This window comes from Oncorhynchus mykiss, chromosome 5, assembly GCF_013265735.2.
Source record: "Oncorhynchus mykiss isolate Arlee chromosome 5, USDA_OmykA_1.1, whole genome shotgun sequence".
Classification (NCBI taxonomy): domain Eukaryota; kingdom Metazoa; phylum Chordata; class Actinopteri; order Salmoniformes; family Salmonidae; genus Oncorhynchus; species Oncorhynchus mykiss.
In genome coordinates this window covers 28,740,908-28,762,847 of record NC_048569.1, presented here as the reverse complement: position 1 = coordinate 28,762,847, position 21,940 = coordinate 28,740,908, and the positions used below count along the sequence as shown (strand labels likewise).

General features: G+C 42.3%; 1 protein-coding gene across 6 annotated transcripts in view; it reads right to left on the bottom strand.

The window, feature by feature from the left end:
• LOC110523554 (tight junction protein ZO-2) overlaps positions 1–21,940 on the bottom strand; it is a 43,271-nt gene that overhangs the window by 17,884 nt on the left and 3,447 nt on the right. For 2 of the 6 annotated variants that reach the window (XM_021602346.2, XM_021602348.2), the window contains exons 1-6: positions 10,209–10,337; positions 7,799–9,274; positions 5,272–5,325; positions 1,145–1,269; positions 924–1,026; positions 42–753 (exon numbers count right to left, since the gene is read on the bottom strand). In XM_021602346.2, coding sequence (XP_021458021.2) covers positions 42–753; positions 924–1,026; positions 1,145–1,269; positions 5,272–5,325; positions 7,799–7,870 — 1,066 coding nt within the window. In that variant the 5' untranslated portion in view covers positions 7,871–9,274; positions 10,209–10,337. Of the gene's footprint in view, positions 1–41; positions 754–923; positions 1,027–1,144; positions 1,270–5,271; positions 5,326–7,798; positions 9,275–10,208; positions 10,489–12,042; positions 12,094–16,754; positions 16,894–21,940 lie in introns of those variants that run through there. The other 4 variants (XM_021602350.2, XM_036977207.1, XM_021602349.2 and 1 more) reach the window with 4 other exon arrangements.

The window sequence follows — 21,940 nt, the reverse complement described above, 5'->3', positions numbered from 1 at the left end:
AGATCAATATAATGTAATATTTCGTATAGACCTATACTGACCTTCGTTGGGCCTGTTCTTCAGTAGCAGCACACTAACGGGTTTCTCCAGGGGCTCCGGCTCCCAAGGAGGGCGGGACATGGGGATTGGCATGGATACGGGGGAGGGTGAACGGTCCAAACGTTCCCTGCTCCCACTCCTCTTCATCTGCTCCTTCTTCTGGTCGCGGTCACTAGGAACACGTTTGCGGTTCCGCTCAAAGCTGTGGTCGCGACCGTGACTGCGGGAAGGACTGTGACCAGCTCTGTATCGCAAGTCAGGGCTGTTAGTCCGGTCCAGAGTACGTTCGCTACGGAAACGCCTGTCAGGGCTGGGGTCGCGGTCAAGAGTGAGATCACTACGGTAACGCAGATTGGGGCTGTGGTCACGGTCAAGAGTGCGGTCACTTTTGTAGCGGCGGTCAGGGCTACGTTCGCGGTCCAGAGTCCGACCTTTGCTGCCGTCTCGTCTGTACTGCCTCTCTGGATCAATGTCCCTCTCCATACTCCTGCCCCGGTCATCTCGACCGTAATCCCGGTCAAAGCCCTGTCCCTGGTAGCCAGCGTCTGTGTAACCTCCCCTCTCCTGGCTGTGGTCACGATCTTGATGACCACTGCGTCCACTGTACACACTGTGGCGGTCCTGGTCATAGTCATTGTTGTTGAAGACACGGTCGTCAGGGGAAGGGCCGTGTTTCAGCAGGTTGACCGAAACCTTCCTGGGCCTCTTGACTGTCTGTCAAAACCAAAGACCACATCAGGCACTGACTGAACAGTCAGGAATCATTGACACTTATCCAACCCTCAGATCCAAAACTCCTATACTTGAGTCCTAAATGTAAAATCACAAGCATCTTTTTTTTTTGTTGCAACCATAATAAAACAGATGTCAAATATTATACTCACAATTTTGGCTACTTTCCCACACTTTCTGAGGGTCTGTACAGCGAAGGAGTGTGGCACACCATCCATGGGAATAGCGTTCACCTGCACCACCCGGTCATTCTCACTACAAAACACAATTAACATGCGAGGGAAAACAAATCCACTGTGAGATATTCAAACTGCAGATTAAAATGACAGAACACATGATGCATCATTATGATTGATAGACAGGAGGTACGTACAATAGCAGGCCATCGGCGGGCCCTCCCTGAAGCACGTCAGACACTACTATGGACATCTCCCCGCTTTCCTCATTGGGGTTGTCCCGCCCCCCGGACACTGCAATACCAAAACCCATCTTGGGGTCCTGAAGTGGAGAAGACATGTATTAGAGATGTGTTTGTATGGGTGTTTAGATTAGATTTCTGTGCGTGCAAGCGCCTGTGTCTGTTCAGGTTAGTTTCGGAGTGAATATATCTAATTATTTTAAGTAAGTCTAAGTTTACTTTGTGTGTGTGTGTGTGTGTGTGTGTGTGTGTGTGTGTGTGTGGGGGGGGGGGTGTACCCTTCTGTCCCTGTCCTTGTTGTCTGTGTGGTGTACCTGCCCCTGCGCTGCCAAGATGAGATTGGAGCAAAGATTTGATGGTCCTCCAAGACTCCACCCCACCCCACCCTCTCCCATCTGTACAATTCATTTTAAATAAAATTGCTCCACTCCAATGTCTTTCAATACCAGAGAGAGACAGGGACAATGGAGGCAATGGATTGTTAGAGAGCGAGTGATATGGTAAGCTAAAGAAAGAGGAAGGGAGGAAGGGTAAATTGGAACGAGGATTATGAAAGAAACTGGGACTAAGGGGATGTAGAAGGATGGATGAAGAAAGAGAGTCTAGAGAGCGCATATGACAGCTGGATGTGGAAGGGTCAGTGATGTGGTGGTCAACAAAATCTATTTGTTAAAAGCAGCTTCATATCCAGAGCATAGAGTGAGGCTATGAGACAATGAGTGTGAGCTACACACGATTAACAGTGCTGGGCAGATGTGCTGCATGCATGGAATGTGTGCTGTAGATGAATGAACATGTTCTAGATCAGTGGTTCCCAAACTTATTACAGTCCCATACCCCTTCAAACATTCAACCTCAGGCTGCGTATCCTCTCTAGCACCAGGGTCAGCGCACTCTCAAATGTTTTTTTGCCATCATTGTAAGCCTGCCACACACACACTACACAATACATTTATTAAAAACATAAGAATGAGTATGAGTTTTCCCACGAGCCAGATTGTGACAGTGACAAAGAACTCTTATAGGACAAGGGTACAAATAATAATAATTAATAATTTTGCTCTTTATTTAACCATCTTACATATAAAACCTTATTTGTTCATCAAAATTGTGAATAACTCACCACAGGTTTATGAGAAGGATGTGCTTGAAAGGATGCACATAACTCTGGAATGTTGGGTTGTATTGGAGAGTCTCAGTCTTAAATCATTTTCCACACAGTCTGTGCCTGTATTTCATTTTCATGCTAGTGAGGGCCGAGAATCCACTCTCACATAGGTACGTGGTTGCAAAGGGCATCAGTGTCTTAACAGCACATTTTTTTGCCAAGGCAGGATACTCCTAATCCTGAAATCTGGCAGTGGCTTCTGATTAAATTACATTTTCACAGAACCGCTTGTTGCAATTTTAATGAGGCTCTTGTTCAGATATTGGTAAGTGGACTGGAGGCAGGGCATGAAAGGGATAATGAATCCAGTTGTTTGGGTCATCCGTTTCAGGAAAGTACCTGTGTAATTGTGCACCCAACTCACTTAGGTGCTTTGCCATATCACATTTGACATTGTCCATAAGCTTGAGTTCATTTGCACACACACAAAAAAAAAAATCATACAATGATGGCAAGACCTGTGTGTTGTCCTTGTTTATGCAAACAGAGAACTCCAACTTCTTAATCATAGCCTCAATTTTGTCCCACACATTGTATATAGTTGAGTCCCTGTAATCCTAGACTCAGATCATTCAGATGAGAAAAAAACATCACCCAGATAGGCCAGTCATGTGAGAAACTCATGCAAGTGGTCAGGCAAGTGAAAATGATGATCAGTAAATAACTTTAAGCTCGTCTCTCAATTAAAAAAAAAAATGTCAATACTTTGCCCCTTGATAACCAGCGCACTTCTGTATGTTGTAAAAGTGTTACATGGTCGCTGCCAATATCATTGCATAGTGCAGAAAATACACGAGTGTTCAGGGGCCTTGATTTAACAAAGTTAACCATTTTCACTGCAGTGTCCAAAACGTCTTTCAAGCTGTCAAGCATTCCCTAGGCAGCAAGAGCCTCTCGGTGGATGCTACAGTGTACCCAAGTGGTTTCAGGAGCAACTGCTTGCACGCCCGTTAACACTCCACTATGTTTCCCTGGCATGGCTTTTGTGCCATCAGTACAGATACCAAAACATCTTGATCACCAAAGTCCATTTAATGTCACAAACATGTCCAGTACAATGTATGGGGCTTGCCTGTCCTAGCCACTCGGTAGCTCACCATTCTAGATGCTTTTAGCCCCTTCTTATTAATGGTATCTGTTGCTTTTATAGGTCTTACTACTCGAAAGTCTGAATTCTCGCTCAAAAAACTCCTGCGGCTTATTGTTCAAATTGGCATGTTTTGTTTCTAAAATGTCTGTGCAAGAGTGAAGGTTTCATCGAGTTGTGAGACTTTTACACATATAACACACTGTGGCTGAGGAAAGGCACTACTCCCAATATAAGTGAACCCCAAATCAATGTAGTTCATCATATTTGCGCCTCTTTGATGGGCCAATGTCTGGTTCGGTGCTTTCCCTGGGTAAGGGGGCAGTAGCTCTTCAGCTGCATCAGATTCACAACTGTCAGTGTCCATGCTAGCTGGGCTAACAACAATTGTAGAATTACTGATGCTGGCATTGGATGTGCTCGTGGAAGCATCTGTCAGACAGATGCAGGTGTAGTAGCACTGCTGGTAGTAGCAGTACTACCAGTAGAGCTGGTATGTATGCGTCTATAGATGTGGGCCTTACTTTTTTTTTTTTTACCCTTTATCCATTTTCGAGCAAACGGAATGAGCAGCAGCTACGTTTGGCTACATACAGACCGTTAGTGGAATTTTCACGAGAGAGTAACACCGTATCGAAATCAGCTGCGCATGCGCCAATTGATTTTGTCCCCCCCACACCAAACGAAATCACGACATGCAGGTTGAAATTTCAAAAACAAACTCTGAACCAAATATATTAATTTGGGGACAGGGCAAAAAGTATTAAATATTTATGGCAATTTAGCTAGCTAGCTTGCAGTTGCTAGCTAATTTATCCTATTTAGCTAGCTTGCTGTTTCTAGCTAATTTGTTCTGGGATATAAACATTGAGTTGTTATTTTACCTGAAATGCACAAGGTCCTCTACTCCGACAATTAATCCACACATAAAAACAGTCAACTGAATCATTTCTAGTCATCTCTTCTCCTTCCAGGCTATTTCTTCATTGGACTTTCTATGGCGATTGGCATTGAACTTTCATAGTTATCACGACAACCGACCAAACTCAGTTCATCTTTCAATCAACCACGTGGTTATAACCAACAAGGAGATGGCATCTGGGTATCTGCTTCTATAAACCAATGAGGAGATAGGAGAGGCAGAACTTGCACCCCGTTCAGGGTCACAAATAGAACTGACTGTATTAGCGCTTGGCAACGCAGACGCTTGTTGGCGTGCAAGCAGTGTAGGTGCAATAATTGAATAACATGCATGTTTACATTTATTTTGCAACGCTTGCGCACACGACTCAACAGGTGTGGTCAGCATTTAACAGTTGATATGATTGGATGTTAATTATTTGACTAGGCTACCTGTATTTGACATTGTGTTGTGATTTTGCTGAACACTAGATGGTTTAATTTTGGGCAGTGAAACGAGGCTATTCAGGCGAGAAAAAAACCTCACCCAAATGTTTAGCCCCGTTGGAAAACATAAATGGACTGTTTCAAAATGTGAAGATTTTAATTTTATGTGGATCACATTTTTATTTGGCGTACCCTCGACGGCACTCTACGTACCCCTGGGGTTGATATTATAGCACATGTTTTGAAAGAAACAGAGCTTAAAAGGATCTACAGTATATTGCATTGTAATCTGGTGGTGTAGCTGTAGATGGAAATTATAATTAATATCTGGTTTGGCTATAACCCTACAAGAAGGGTAATGTTATGCACTGAAATGTGATATGGTTGGAGTAAAGGGTGTTATGGTTGCAGTAATGGCAAGCAATATATTGTATTGTGTAGTAATCCAGTACGGTGTGTGTATTGCAAAACTAGACTCACCCTCTGCAGTGTCACAGTATACTGCTCCCACATGGTTTCCTCCATGACTGGGCTCTTTGGGAGAAGGGCACATTCCATAATAAGGGTTAGAACAGGATATATTAACCATTTGTTTCTCATTTCAACAAGACATACAGAGTCAGATTAATCTTGAATGACCATGCCAATAGAATACATCAAAACATCGTACTCCAAATCTCATATAGCCAACACAAAAGATAACAGTACTATACCTGGCACAAACAAACTCTTATGTTTCCAACACATGCTCTCTGAGCACATAGTACAGTACACACCAACTAATCACTTTGCCTGGCTAACCAGACTCCTTGCACCCGCCAAACGCTACGCCACGCCCACGGAAGAGTTCCTTCTCCATAATGAGTCTAGATCGGAATACCTCCCCGACCCGTCACAGAATGTGAACACATAAGGAGCCGTCCGATTGGTCCCGAAACCGAGGGGTTGGGCCAGAGCCAGAACACACGTGGGTAAAGTGGCAGTTTGAAAATGTGTCATTGGCTTTGATACTTGGTTAGAGACAATCCGATCACTGATTACTTTTGTACAAGGCCCCCCCCCCCCCCCATGCCACAAACAACTTCAATGATGGCAGTCTCTGACTAAAATACAGTGCCTTGCGAAAGTATTCGGCCCCCTTTAACTTTGCGACCTTTTGCCACATTTCAGGCTTCAAACATAAAGATATAAAACTGTATTTTTTTGTGAAGAATCAACAACAAGTGGGACACAATCATGAAGTAGAACATTTATTGGATATTTCAAACTTTTTTAACAAATCAAAAACTGAAAAATTGGGCGTGCAAAATTATTCAGCCCCTTTACTTTCAGTGCAGCAAACTCTCTCCAGAAGTTCAGTGAGGATTTCTGAATGATCCAATGTTGACCTAAATGACTAATGATGATAAATACAATCCACCTGTGTGTAATCAAGTCTCCGTATAAATACACCTTCACTGTGATAGTCTCAGAGGTCCGTTAAAAGCGCAGAGAGCATCATGAAGAACAAGGAACACACCAGGCAGGTCCGAGATACTGTTGTGAAGAAAGCCGGATTTGGATACAAAAAGATTTCCCAAGCATCCCAAGGAGCACTGTGCAAGCGATAATATTGAAATGGAAGGAGTATCAGACCACTGCAAATCTACCAAGACCTGGCCGTCCCTCTAAACTTTCAGCTCATACAAGGAGAAGACTGATCAGAGATGCAGCCAAGAGGCCCATGATCACTCTGGATGAACTGCAGAGATCTACAGCTGAGGTGGGAGACTCTGTCCATAGGACAACAATCAGTTGTATATTGCACAAATCTGGCCTTTATGGAAGAGTGGCAAGAAGAAAGCCATTTCTTAAAGATATCCATAAAAGTGTCATTTAAAGTTTGCCACAAGCCACCTGGGAGACACACCAAACATGTGGAAGAAGGTGCTCTGGTCAGATGAAACCAAAATTGAACTTTTTGGCAACAATGCAAAACGTTATGTTTGGCGTAAAAGCAACACAGCTCATCACCCTGAACACTGTCAAACATGGTGGTGGCAGCATCATGGTTTGGGCCTGCTTTTCTTCAGCAAGGACAGGGAAGATGGTTAAAATTGATGGGAAGATGGATGGAGCCAAATACAGGACCATTCTGGAAGAAAACCTGATGGAGTCTGCAAAAGACCTGAGACTGGGACGGAGATTTGTCTTCCAACAAGACAATGATCCAAAACATAAAGCAAAATCTACAATGGAATGGTTCAAAAATAAACATATCCAGGTGTTAGAATGGCCAAGTCAAAGTCCAGACCTGAATCCAATCGAGAATCTGTGGAAAGAACTGAAAACTGCTGTTCACAAAGGCTCTCCATCCAACCTCACTGAGCTCGAGCTGTTTTGCAAGGAGGAATGGGAAAACATTTCAGTCTCTCGATGTGCAAAACTGATAGAGACATACCCCAAGCGACTTACAGCTGTAATCGCAGCAAAAGGTGGCTCTACAAAGTATTAACTTAAGGGGGCTGAATAATTTTGCACGTCCAATTTTTCAGTTTTTGATTTGTTAAAAAAGTTTGAAATATCCAATAAATGTCGTTCCACTTCATGATTGTGTCCCACTTGTTGTTGATTCTTCACAAAAAAATACAGTTTTATATATTTATGTTTGAAGCCTGAAATGTGGCAAAAGGTCGCAAAGTTAAAGGGGGCCGAATACTTTCGCAAGGCACTGTATGTAGCAAACGACAGAGCAGTGGAAGAATTGTGTGAGTTATCAGTCTACTAACCAGCATCACACATGGACTACTTATTCCACACACCGTCAGCCTTACAACACAGACCCCATACCACCAGTTGAAAACAGAACTCTACCAAAATAACCACTGACGCACATTTTTACCAACTTCACTCACTGAAACTACTACACCCTTCATAAAACACTTGTCACAACTGCCTGTCTACCTTCTTACCTTTCCACCCAAAGACCACCTGTCTAACTATCTAGAGCCAAGCTGGAGTCACTCACAAGCCCCTTGAGGATGGGAGTGGCCTTGTAGGTGTGGATCCATTTCCTGTGCTGGTGAAGGACCGTCTTCATGGTTTCTCCTCTGCTCCTCTACCTCCTCTGATGCGCTGCTACGACTCTACCTCCTCCATTTCCACAGCAGCACCAGCGGTAACTGCAACACCCTGCTTTGGCCTGCCTAGCTTTGACATAAGCTGGATTCTGCTGGCCTACATTCAGCGCAAATCCCACCATCCACAGACTGTGTTTACACAATCGCACAACCATGCTGATGATTAAAATACACACACAAAATAATGCACCGACCTAAATCGCACACACATACAAATGAGTATGCAATTGTGTGTGTAAGCATTTAACCCAAATACTCACACATACAGAAAAACAAACGCTTTTACCACATACTTTAAAAAACACACGGGGGCACACACAGCCAATCTGAGAGCGCAGGTTTGAATAACTTTTTTTTTTTTTTTACTTAAAATTAAGTGGAGCCGAATCCCTGTGCTGCTGACATCTCCAGCCCAGGCTTTTGGAAATGGGGGCATCACTCTGGCTGACAGAGGATGGGACAGATCATAATCCACTTTTAGAAGTTTGGACTCACAGGACAGATAAGGAGTGGTAAGGGAGGACTGGGGTGTATTCATTAGTGCACACTAGCAAACTGTGGCAAAACGTTGTGCAACAGAAAACCTTTTGCAGCGAAAATTAACGTTTCCTATTGGGAAAGTACAGGCTAGTCCTCTGTGTTTGGTTCCTAGTGAATAAACCCCTTGACTATTGCTATGACTCAATATAGAATGAGCATATATTGATTGACACACAGGTATTCTACAGACTAGTAGAACTACATTGTAAATCACTTGTGATTGAGTGTGAGGAATTAGGATATAGCCACACACGTGATGGAGGATATTGCAAAATCCACCATGATAAAAAAAAGAGACAAGATAATTGGAATCAGTGTGGATACTAGTTAGCAGACCAGAGCGTGGGAGTCTGGGGGTCTGTAGTATGTATACCTCCAGGCAGAGAGATGGAATGTTGGGCAGTGCAACAGTGCATTCCCAAATATTTGAAGTAGCCAGCATTATGAAAAATGTATCCAGCTTCTGGATCAGCGAGGGAACATTTTACAGGACAGGAGCTCACCAAAAATACCAACATTTACCACACACGTATTCCATCTCCCACAGTACAGCATCTTAAAACCACTCCTAACAAATCCTTCCTGACCAGCTGTCGGTGAGAGTGGTGCTACATCCTAGTGGTAGGACAGTGGTATTGAGTATTGAGGCAGAGAGAGAACCAAGTGTGTATAATATGCTTGCTCCTACTGTACATCTGTCTCTCCTGAACAGTGATGAGAACAGGGTACAGGCAAGCCCAGTGGCACAGTGAGTCAAATTGGCTTTTTCTGCTGTGTGATGTCATTTAGTTCACTGGCAGGTCAGCTGGCTGAGTCTTGGCTTCCTGAGAGAATTACACGAGAACACAGTTTCTCTGATGAGAATGAGCATTTCTACATTGAAATGGCTGAAATAACACTGAGCTACCCTCATAGGATGTGGCTTAGAAGAACAGATCCTTTAATCTCACTCAGACAAAAACAAAAAAGTGCATGCAGCGCTGTCAATCATAAACACAGACACATAACTGCAAAGAGAGCACAAGCAAGGGAACCAACCATACTAAAAAAAACGAATCTACACACGACAGCTAGAAGTCGGGCAATGAAAATCTATAGTTCCCATTATGGCCGAGAAGTACTGTGGTTTTATCTGAAGGGTAGCCATCCTAGCCATCAGTCTAATCCACTCTAGATTGTTTGGTTGTAGTACGCCCTCTACTTGCAGTACAGCCACATTACATGGAGTGACTACGCACTGTCTATTAAATACACGGGAACATTAAAAAAGGATCATAACTACGCTGTATATCACCTCAGGGTAGGTAACTTCTACCAACAGCAATCCATTAAAACCACTAGTAGGATTTATTTTTTTGGGGGGGGGATATTTACTCCCAAATATTGCCACCCTTGCTCAGACGCAATCATTAATTATTTTTTTACTAAATTATTCCTTTGATTTCCCATTGTGCAATGACTTCAAACACCATATTAAGTAATATCTTCATTTCATACGGAATATCACAACATGGCTTGGCATGCAAAAGTTGACAGGCAGTCTTTTGATGGTTGCGACGAGTGAACTCATTCCTTCGTGATACTATGTAACGTTAGCAGCAGCAGGTGGAAACGTTCCAGTAAGGGTCCCGTGACAGACTTGAAACTTTGTAAAACATTTGTTCTCTAGTGTGTGTCAGCGAAATTAACATCGCAACAAGATCATTAAACAATAAGGAATCATTTATAATGGACCTTAGAATCGCTAGTTTTACTTACTTTGAAATAATGTGTCTCATATCTGCTAAGACTGAAGAGTCTCCCTCCATTTACGGGCATCATGCACTTTCAAACCAGAGACCACTTTTCTTGTGATTCAAACAAAGGAAATTCGACAACGACTATTGTTAAAAGTAACATGCAGCCTATCCAATATCATATTTAACATTTTTTCCCATGTTTTTTTTAAATTATCAGTAAAACAACCCAGCAAATTGAGTGAGTCTGAGAGCGCTGCAAGGGAAGACCGTATTAGGATGTACCAATTCAAGATGGGGTAATCTAAGTGGTCTCGATATTTTCATCTCGACAAATATGTAGAGCAATTGCAGTCCATTGCTTGAACAAAGAATCAAATAACTGATGCAATGCTCAAATGTGCATTTTACTTTTACAAAAAAAAATGTAAACACGCATTAATTTTTGCTTGGAATGCTGTACATTTTCTGGCAAAATGGATCCTTCCAGATTACTGAAAGCAACCACATTCACATAGAAATATGAGGTATAGATCTGTCATTACAGAAAGCAAGTCTAAGAAGTGGCATCTCTTCAATGTTCGCATGTTTAAGTTTTGTTTTTTACTATCAGTTTTGTACACAAGCGTCAAACAGCTGAAAATACAATATTTGTAGTTATGGAAAAGTAATTTCACAATGGTTTAGATAGTACAATGATGCTTTACACCAGGGGTACTCAACTCCTATTTCAGAAGGTCCAGTGACAAATTTCCTTGGTGGCAAAGGTCTTGATGGATATCGTCCTTTATTGGCGCTGTGGTACAGCATAGCAACAAACAGGTCTGTACATTAAATGAGACTAAGAATTTGAATTGCAACTCATTTAGAATGTAAACATGCCGAAGAACAAAAGTGGTTGCATATTTGTCTATGCAAAAACATTTGCTTGAAGGTAAACTAAAAGATAAACTCATGGAAAAGATCAAACAGATCCCACTGTCAGATTACACGACAGGAGGGCATTCAGAATGCACCATGCATTTAACTCTGAATGGCCTCAAGTTGTTAAATTAAATCTTCAGGTAAAATTTCTGTTCTCCGCATTGTTGTGGAATCTGACATTGGGATCAGTTTGATCTTTTCCATGAGCTCATCTTTTAGTTTACCTTCAAGCAAAGTGTCAGCAACTTCACACATGCATTCTTTTACCATCTCAGCATCTGGAAAAGTTGTTTTTCTCCCAAAACCCAAGCTATCCTCAGTGAACACTCCATTGCATGTTGTTGGGCTGTCAGGGACAAGGACTTTGGTGTGGGATTTGAGTAAATTACTCTGGTAATCTGTTAACATTGACACTTTTCACAAGAGCTACGGACACATTGGTTTTGTGCTAGTTGCAGGGAGAATGAATGAATACTATTCCGTCCACTCGTCTTTGAATATGGTTTAACTTAATTTTTTATTTAACAAGCCATATTAAACAAAGATACTGGTAACAAAGCTCCTTATGTCATATTTACAGTTGAACTGCGGTCAAATCTGCTTCTTTCTGCCTGCTTGTCCCAAGGTTACACAAAGGATATTTGAATTCATGTGATTGTGTAAAACGTGGCCACGCGATTGGATTAGTCGGCACTAGTAGAGGTGGGCGTTGCTTCAATCGAGAGAGCAGTGTTGCCAACTTAGCGACTGTCTCTATATTTAGCGACTATTCAGACCACTAGCGGGCACATTTTCAGAAAAGCGACTAGCGACAAATCTAGCGACTTTTTCTGGTGTTATTGGAGACTGACTTGAAAGCACGTATCGTTCTTACTCTTCTCAACAAGCAGCGGGTGCTGCAGTGGGCCCCACCCCCGTCCCAAAGCACTCACAGGCGGCCCAGTCCTCACGCAGCAGTCCCTCCCAGCTGCAGTCAGAGCAGGAGATGTTCACCCCTCCGCGTCCAGACTGCAAATGAATCGCGCATGGGAGAAGCCGCCGCTGGCTGATCCCACTCTGGCTTACATAAAAAATTTAAAAATTAACCTGAATCAGGGCCAGACTAGTTACTTACCATCATTTTCTCACATTGCCATTGCCATTTTTTTCTATTGTCTCTTTTTGGTCCATTTAGATTGTATACAAAAAATATATAAAAAAATGTCATGTTTTACTGTGACTTGTTGTAGGCTCCTAAGTGGACCATAAGGTTAAAAACCAAATTAAGAAAAATAAAAAATAAAATAAACTAAGTAACTCCGCCAAAGTGTCTCTTTTGGGTCACTTTTGCCGGTCCCAAGCCCAGATAAAGGAGGAGGGGTGGAATTGTGACATAAAAAAAGAACAAGAATCAACAGAAGAAAGTTCATTTGTAGTTCTAAACATATTTAGGGTGTTTTTTTACTCATTTTTTGTCTCTCCCACAACATTATTCCTCTCGCCTAACAGCGTCCATCACAATTTCATGCACATGGCCAATTATGCAAATTAGGTGATGGCGTCATTTAGCAACTTCAAGCAACTTTTAGGACAGTCAATAGCTACTTTCCTTACTGGAGAGTTGGCAACAGAGAGAGAGTGAGAGGTTGAAGAGGCCGCTGCGCCCGGTAGATTTTTTTTAATGCTGTCAAAAAATAATGTATTGACTTTTATATAACAAAATGCAATATGTTATCCCATCCGGATTGACTATTCTCTGGGCCAGGACTGGACCGCCAGTTGAGTTTGGCTGCTCTACACTATACTTGCTGCTTGTTTTGTCACAAACTGAAATTAGGTGAACTATTCAAATTTTAGCAACCAGGAAATGGCGGAGCGATTTCTGCATCACACACACACAAAAGTTTGGGAACACCTAATCATTCCATGGTTTCTCTTTGTTTTTTGCTATTTTCTACATTGTAGAATAACAGTGAAGGCATACAAACTATGAAATAACACATATGGAATCATCATGTAGTAACCAAAAAAGTGCTAAACAAATAAAAGTCTATTTTATATTTGAGATTCTTCAAAGTAGCCACCCTTTGCCTTGATGACAGCTTTGCACACTCGGCATTCTCTAAACCAGCTTCATGGAGGTAGTCACCTGGAAAGTATTTGAATTTACAGGTGTGCCTCGTTAAAAGTTAATTTGTGGAATTTCTTTCCTTAATGCGTTTGAGCCAATCAGTTGTGTAGGGATCGTATACAGATGATGGTCTTTTACCAAATAGAACTAAGTCCATATTATGGCAAGAACAGCTCGAATAAGCAAAGAGAAATGACAGTCCATCATTACTTTAATACATGAAGGTCAGTCAATCTGAAAAATAAAGAACTTTGAACATTTCTTCAAGTGCAGTCGCAAAAATCATCAGGCGCTATGAGGACCGCCACAGGAAAGGAAGACCCAGGAGTTACATTAGTTCATTAGAGTTACCAGCCTCAGAAATTGCAGGCCAAATAAATGCGTCGCAGAGTTCAAGTAACAGATACATCAGACCTTCATGGTTGAATTGCTGCAAAGAAAATACTACTAAAAAAGACAGCAATAAAAAGAGACTTGCTTGGGCCTAGAAACACAAGCAATGGACATTAGACCGGTGGAAATTTGTCCTTTGGTCTGGAGTCCAAATTGGATATTTGGTTCCAACCGCCGTGTCTTTGTGAGAGGCAGTGTGGGTGAACGGATGATCTCTGTGTGTGTGATAAACCATGGAGAAGGTGTTTAATGTGTGGGGGTGCTTTGCTGGTGACACTGATTTAGTTAGAATTCAAGGCACACTTAACCAGCACGGCTCCCAATGCATTCTGCAGCAATACGCCATACGATCTGGTTCGGACTAGTGGGTCTATCATTTGTTTTTCAACAGGACAATGACCCAACACACCTCCAGGCTGTGTAAGGGATATTTTACCAAGTAAGCTTTTCTCCTTTGCCAAGATAATCCATCCACCCGACAGGTGTGGCATATGTCAAGAAATTGATTAAACAGCATGATCATTACACAGGTGCACCTTGTGTGTGTGCTGGGGACAACAAAAGGCCACTAAAATGTGCTGTTTTGTCACACACCACAATGCCACAGATGTCTCAAGTTGAGGGAGCGTGCAATTGGCATGTTGACTGCAGGAAAGTCCACCAGAGCTGTTGCCAGAGAATTGTGTTAATTTCTCTACCATAAGCTGCCTCCAACTTCTATTTTAGAGAATTTGGCATTACGTCCAACCAGCTTAACAACCACAGACCACGTGTAACCACGCCAGCCCAGAACCTCCACATCCAGCTTCTTCACCTGCAGGATTGTCTGATGAGAGGTGGGAGGGATGCTGAGGAGTTTTTCTGTCTATAATAAAGCCCTTTTGTGGGGGAAAAAACTCATTCTGATTGGCTGGGCCTGGCTCCCCAGTTGGTGCACCTGTGAAATGATCACGCTGTTTAATCAGCTTCTTGATACGTTACACCTGTCAGGTGGATGGATTATATTGGCAAAGGAGAAATGCTCACTAACAGGGATGTAAACAAATTTAGGCACACAATTTGAGAGAAATAAGCTTTTTGTGTGTATGGAACATCTCTTGGACGTATATTTCAGCTCATGAAACATGGGACCAACACTTTACATGTTGCGTTTATATTTTTATTCAGTGTAGCACAACAATACGTGTTGTGATGGTTGGCCTGAATCTCTCACACGGAGTTCTCTTTGAACCGCTTCTATGGATGAGTCCTGTCTTCCTGGTTAAATTTGCATTGGGGGAGGGGAGAGAACCAGCAACTACCAAATAGGGCAATGGGACAAAGGCCTTGGATACATACACTTTGTGAATGGGGAACATGAATAACTGAAGGAAGATCTAAGGCAATAGATATCCTTCAGAGCTTTTCCAACTGACGCAAAACCATTCTGGATTTCCTGTTTAGACTAGATCACATGGCACCATATACAGTGGGGCAAAAAAAAGTATTTAGTCAGCCACCAATTGTGCAAGTTCTCCCACTTAAAAAGATGAGAGGCCTGTAATTTTCATCATAGGTACACTTCAACTATGACAGACAAAATGAGAGAAAAAAAATCCAGAAAAATCACATTGTAGGATTTTTAATGAATTTATTTGCAAAATTATGGTGGAAAATAAGTATTTGGTCAATAACAAAAGTTTCTCAATACTTTGTTATATACCCTTTGTTGGCAATGACAGAGGTCAAATGTTTTCTGTAAGTCTTCACAAGGTTTTCACACACTGTTACTGGTATTTTGGCCCATTCCTCCATGCAGATCTCCTCTAGAGCAGTGATGTTTTGGGGCTGTTGCTGGGCAACACAGACTTTCAACTCCCTCCAAAGATTTTCTATGGGGTTGCGATCTGGAGACTGGCTAGGCCACTCCAGGACATTGAAATGCTTCTTACGAAGCCACTCCTTCGTTGCCCGGGCGGTGTGTTTGGGATCATTGTCATGCTGAAAGACCCAGCCACGTTTCATCTTCAATGCCCTTGCTGATGGAAGGAGGTTTTCACTCAAAATCTCAAAATATATGGCTCCATTCATTCTTTCCTTTACACGGATCATTCGTCCTGGTCCCTTTGCAGAAAAACAGCCCCAAAGCATGATGTTTCCACCCCCATGCTTCACAGTAGGTATGGTGTTCTTTGGATGCAACTCAGCATTCTTGGTCCTCCAAACACGACGATTTGAGTTTTTACCAAAAAGTTATATTTTGGTTTCATCTGACCATATAACATTCTCCCAATCTTCTTCTGGATCATCCAAATGCTCTCTAGCAAACTTCAGACGGGCCTGGACATGTACTGGCTTAAGCAGGGGGACACGTCTGGCACTGCAGGATTTGAGTCCCTGGCGGCGTAGTGTGTTACTGATGGTAGGCTTTGTTACTTTGGTCCCAGCTCTGTGCAGGTCATTCACTAAGTCCCCCTGTGTGGTTTTGGGATTTTTGTTCACAGTTCTTGTGATCATTTTGACCCCACGGGGTTAGATCTTGCGTGGAGCCCCAGAGGGAGATTATCAGTGGTCTTGTATGTCTTCTATTTCATAATAATTGCTCCCACAGTTGATTTCTTCAAACCAAGCTGCTTACCTATTGCAGATTCAGTCTTCTCAGACTGGTGCAGGTCTACAATTTAGTTTCTGGTGTCCTTTGACAGCTCTTTGGTCTTGGCCATAGTGGAGTTTGGAGTGTGACTGTTTGAGGTTGTGGACAGGTGTCTTTTATACTGATAACAAGTTCAAACAGGTGCCATTAATACAGGTAACGAGTAGAGGACAGATGAGCCTCTTAAAGAAGAAGTTACAGGTCTATGAGAGCCAGAAATCGTGCTTGTTTGTAGGTGACCAAATACTTATTTTCCACCATAATTTGCAAATAAATTCATTAAAAATCCTACAAAGTGATTTTCTGGATTTTTTTTTTTTTTTTGAAGTGTACCTATGATGAAAATTACAGGCCTCTCATCTTTTTAAGTGGGAGAACTTGCACAATTGGTGGCTGACTAAATACTTTTTTGCCCCACTGTTAATCATATGTCCAACCACACACGCTCACAGTGTTAGGGCAGAATAGGATGGGTAAAGAATACAAAGTAGGCAGAAAGGATGAGGTACCCTCAGAATAGCAGAGTAGCTGGGTGTAGAGAGTCGACGGAGACACAGGTACTGGGCTTCCTTGGTCCAGTAGAACCTATCCCAGGAGCAGCTGGACCTGAACAGATCAGTGTTGGACTGGTCAGTACTGGGTGTGTCCCTATTGGGAAAGACAGCAGGGCTTTAGATAACCATTACTCGACATTAGGAATAGAGTTCAACTTCATATAAATTATTGTTATTGGTAAAATGTCAGCTGAAATGAGTAGAAACTGTATGAAATGAATTTCATTCCACATTAGAGAATTAAAACGCTGACGGGCCATTGAAGTGAAACATTAACACAGTGAAAGTTATTGGTTCAAATACCAATCCATAACAAAACAAAGCCTTGCCCTGGTCACAACCACACAAACAAACACTCACACATGCAAAGGCAGTCTGATGCACAGGCATGCGCACACACAAACTTAAGGCCTCAACACAGCTGTAATCTGTTTGCGCTTGAGCCAAACATTTGCTCTGCAGCCATTTGACCTCATGTCAGAATAGTAATAAATAAAGTGATTGACCTTGCTGTGATCTTTGACCAAATGCTCAGCTTGTGTTGTTTGACTTATCCTTCCCAACGAACTCCCCATTCCCCTGCCCTAGCCGTGTTATAGCTGAGCAGGGAAGTGATAGACAAGACACATCTTGTCAAGCTTCTTGACAAGCTTCTGTCAGCATGAGACCCACACAATTAGGACATCTTCAAACTGAGAACACATTCATGTACAAAGTGGAATTCCTGTACCTTGGGAGAATTACTAAGAGCAATGTTGTGTACACTGAATAATTGATCCACAACATCAACCTCAGTGAGTGTGGGGGGGGGGGGGGGTCACATAAATATACACACGCAAACAAAATAACCTTCCTTGACAACTTAGTAACCGCTTGAGTGGCAATACATTGCAAATTTTATTTGCAACGATAAATACAGTAGCGGCCATGGACTAAAGAATGGTTCAATAGTGATTGTGTGCTGGATTGGTCCAGCAAAGGAGAGCCATGCTACTCACAGGAAGGACCTCTGCTACATTCATTCATCTGCTGTGCTCCAATAGCAGAGTCACAATCAAAATGCAGCATCTATGACCTGAGCAGTAAATAATGGCAACAAACATGCTCATGCTGTAGCATGTAGGCTAGTACCATCTGGTGAGCAAAGCAGAAACATACATTCCAAATAATGTTTGAGTCGCCTAGCGATATTGGCAACATTTTGAATACTTGTGCATAGGATTCAAATATTGTAGAGGTACAGTAGATGCTTGTACTTGAATAGACCAACAGCTACATACAGACAGACAAACATTCATTTCATGCATACAAGCTCATATGCACACCTCAGCTTAACTCACCCTGGGGGTCTCCAAAGTTTCCTCCCAGGTGGTAGGAGCTCTCGTTTGTTGAGGGGGACGATCCCCATGGCCGCCTGCATGATGGTAATGAACTTCTTAAACTTCATATTTGAACCCTCGGCTGTTTCTCCACTTGCAACTGCATTACATAAACCCCATGCTACTCACAACGGCTCCACTACCATCTCACTTCCCTCCGCAATATTCTGAAAATCAGCCCTGACTTCTAATCCTCTCTGCCACCACTGTGCTCACTGCCATCATACACACTACACTGAACCCACTGAGCCCTGCCTACTTGCTACTACGTTCTCAATCACGAGCCCTGTGTCCCCTACCGTCGGCTCTGACAGATGTTTTTTTTCCCCTCAGAGAAACTAAATGGACAACAGTCATGCTACTGGCGGTGGGCAGGCCCAGAGGGGATGACAGCGCGTCACTGTTACATAACTCTGGAGATCTCTAAACATTACACTAATGAAAACACTGCTGCTGCCGTCGGGATAATTGTGGTACGAAGCCCTGACAGATCATGTATGTACACCACCCCATTTTCCCAAAATCCCTATGTAGGTTTAGTCCCCATTAAAACCCAGAGCCTCCATCATCATCTCACACACTCAACTTTCCATCATCACACCATACCCTCTTCCATCCCCCAAAAAAATATTCTCCATCTAGCAGACCATTCACTTCAACATCCACATTACCTCTCACCCTCTGACAGCATGCAGCCATGTCCCGTGAGGGGGGAAATAAATAAATGCAGCTGGAGAGCTGCCAGCCAATACAAACCTCTGGATAGGAATTATATCCCAGCAGTTCGCATGTCTGGATTACTGCTCTCTATATGGCTGGGCCATGAGAGCAGGAGATTTTACTGTGAAAGAGCAGGGCACAGAAATCCCTTAAAACTCTAAGGGCCCCAAACCAGCAGCAAACCCATAAATAACAGACTATTTATACCCAGTTAGGTAACAAAAACACTACAGAATGGAATAACTTTAATGGCTATGCATTGTGCATCATCCAGGCAGCAGGCACCGCCTAAAGGGCATTAGGGACATAGGGACAAAGAGCATGTAGGATGCTTCCACTGTGCTGATTGATGACTAGGATTATAATCTAAAACCCTCACTACCTCCCAGAACAACATCTTAATAAATAAGGCATGGTCCCATAGAATCAAAAACATCTCATAAAATACATTTCTAGTATTAATCCATGTAGTCAGTGGCACATGCACACAAGTGTCTCACTTCTCTCTTGTTGAGCGTGGATGTCAGCAGAACAAAAGCATTAATCCTGTGGCCTCGTTCAGTCTTTTACTGTAAATCTCACCAGCTGGACCCGTGTCATGGCACATTACAACACACACACACACTCACCCCTCCACCATGCTGTCCCAAATATCACAATATGTCTTCTACGTGATGTAATCACTGAATTCAGCATTAAACTGGTTTAAGATAAGCCTTTATGGGCATCTGAAAAGCAGTGACACCACAACAGGGGGAATGAGAATATGTTTTTACATCAAATAACATTTCCCTCAAATCAAAACAGCATCTCCTAAGCTGCAAAGTGATGCAATTTGACTAGAGGATTGTGATGCAAAGTCTCTTGTGGTGATGGGTGTTTGGGTTGCTACATTTATTTATACTAGTTAACGTTTTAGTCACAGTGCCTATTCTGCATGTTCTTTATGGCTTTACGTAAGTAGTCTGTTTTTATTGCGACCTTGTCTCTCACCAATTACCACTTTCAGTATTATTGTTGTGTTTTTCTCAATCGGCTTTCACTTGATTATGCATTGTCCCTATGGAATGCATACAGTATGCCAGACGAAGAGCCATGTCACTCACAAATAAGTTTAATACATTTATTTGATTTCCTAATAAGTTCAATACATTTTTGAATACTGTTGAATTCCGTTTAAATATCTGGATTCCATGATTCCATCCTCTTTTGCCACAACGCAGATTTTCTAGGACCCTACTCCAATGCGGATATGGTTATATTTTTAAATCTCAATATCAAATAATTTCTGGGTAACAATTAAGTACCTTACGGTGATTGTTTTAAATTAAAATGTTCAGAAATAGCTTCTTAGCAAAGAGCAATTTCTCAAGCAAGAACAGACTGTTTGGTAGGACTGTTTGGGAATGGTCTGAGTGGGGAGGGGGAAACTGAACACTAGCTGTTATTGGCAGGTTTGGAAATACTGTATCTTTCTTATTGGTCTATTAACAAATTTAGTAGGCAGGCCAAAATTAAATCCCACCAAAACAGTCTGAATCTTCAGGCTGTCCTTTAAAAAATGTCTTCCATTAAAAAAAAAATATCATACATTTCACAATATTATTCCAACTTCAGTATGAAAATACTGAACAAAAATATAAGACGCAGCATGCAACAATGTCAAAGATTTTACTGAGGTATGGTTTATAGAAGGAAATCAGTCAACTGAAATAAATTAATCAAGCCCTAATCTATGGATTTCACATGACTGGGAATACATATATGCACCTGTTGGTCAGAGATGCTGTACCTTAAAAAGTGTAGGGGCATGGATCAGAAAACCAGTCAGTATTTGGTGTGACCACCATTTGCCTAATGCAGCGCGATGCAGCTCCTTCGCATAGAGTTGATCGGGCTGTGGAATGTTGTCTCACTCCTCTTCAATGTCTGTGCAAAGTTGCTGGATATTGGCAGAAGCACGCTGGCATACACATTGTTCCAGAGCATTCCAAACATGCTCAATGGGTGACATGTCTGGTGAGTATGCAGGCCATGGAAGAACTGGGTCATTTTCTGCTTCCAGGAATTGTGTACAGAGCCTTGTGACATGGGGCCGTGCATTATCATGCTGAAACATGAGGTGATGGCGGCAGATTAATGGCACAACAATGGGCCTCAGGATCTCGTCACGGTATCTCTGTGCATTCAAATTGCCATTGATAAAATGCAATTGTTTTCTTTGTCCATAGCTTATGCCTGCCCATACCATAACCACACCTCCACCATGGGGCACTCTTCTTCACAACGTTGACATCAAACTGCACACCCAGACGACACCATACACACTGTCTGCCATCTTCCCGGTTTCATCTGTGAAGAGCACACTTCTCCAGTGTGCCAGTGGCCATCGAAGGGGAGCATGTCTACTGAAGTAGGTCAAGAGACTGGTGAGGACGACGAGCACGCAGATGAGCTTCCCAGGACAGTTTTTGACAGTTTGTGCAGAAATTCTTCGGTTGTGCAAACCCACAGTTTCATCAGCTGTCCAGGTGGCTGGTCTCAGATGATCCCGCAGGTGAAGAAGCCAGATGGAGGTCCTGGGCTGGAGTGGTTACATGTTGTCTTGGACGCTCTGCCAAATTCTCAAAGAATTATGTTAGATAAATGAACATTCAATTCTCTGGAAACAGCTTTGGTGGACATTTCCCCCCTTAAAACTTCTGTCTTCTATACATTACCAGTCAAAAGTTGACACCTACTCATTCAAGGGTTTTTATTTTACATATTATAAAAGAATAGTGAAGATATCAAAACTATGAAATAACACATGATATCATGTAGTAACCCCAAAAAAAGTTAAAGAAATCAAAATATATTTTAGATTTGACATTCTTCAAAGTAGCCACCCTTTGCATTCTATCAAGTAGGTGTATCCAAACTTTTGACTGGTACTGTGTACCTACATATACACACAGTGCAAAGAAAAAGTATATGAATCCTTTGGAATTACCTGGATTTCTGCATGAATTTGACCAAATTTGATCTGGTCTTCATCTAAGT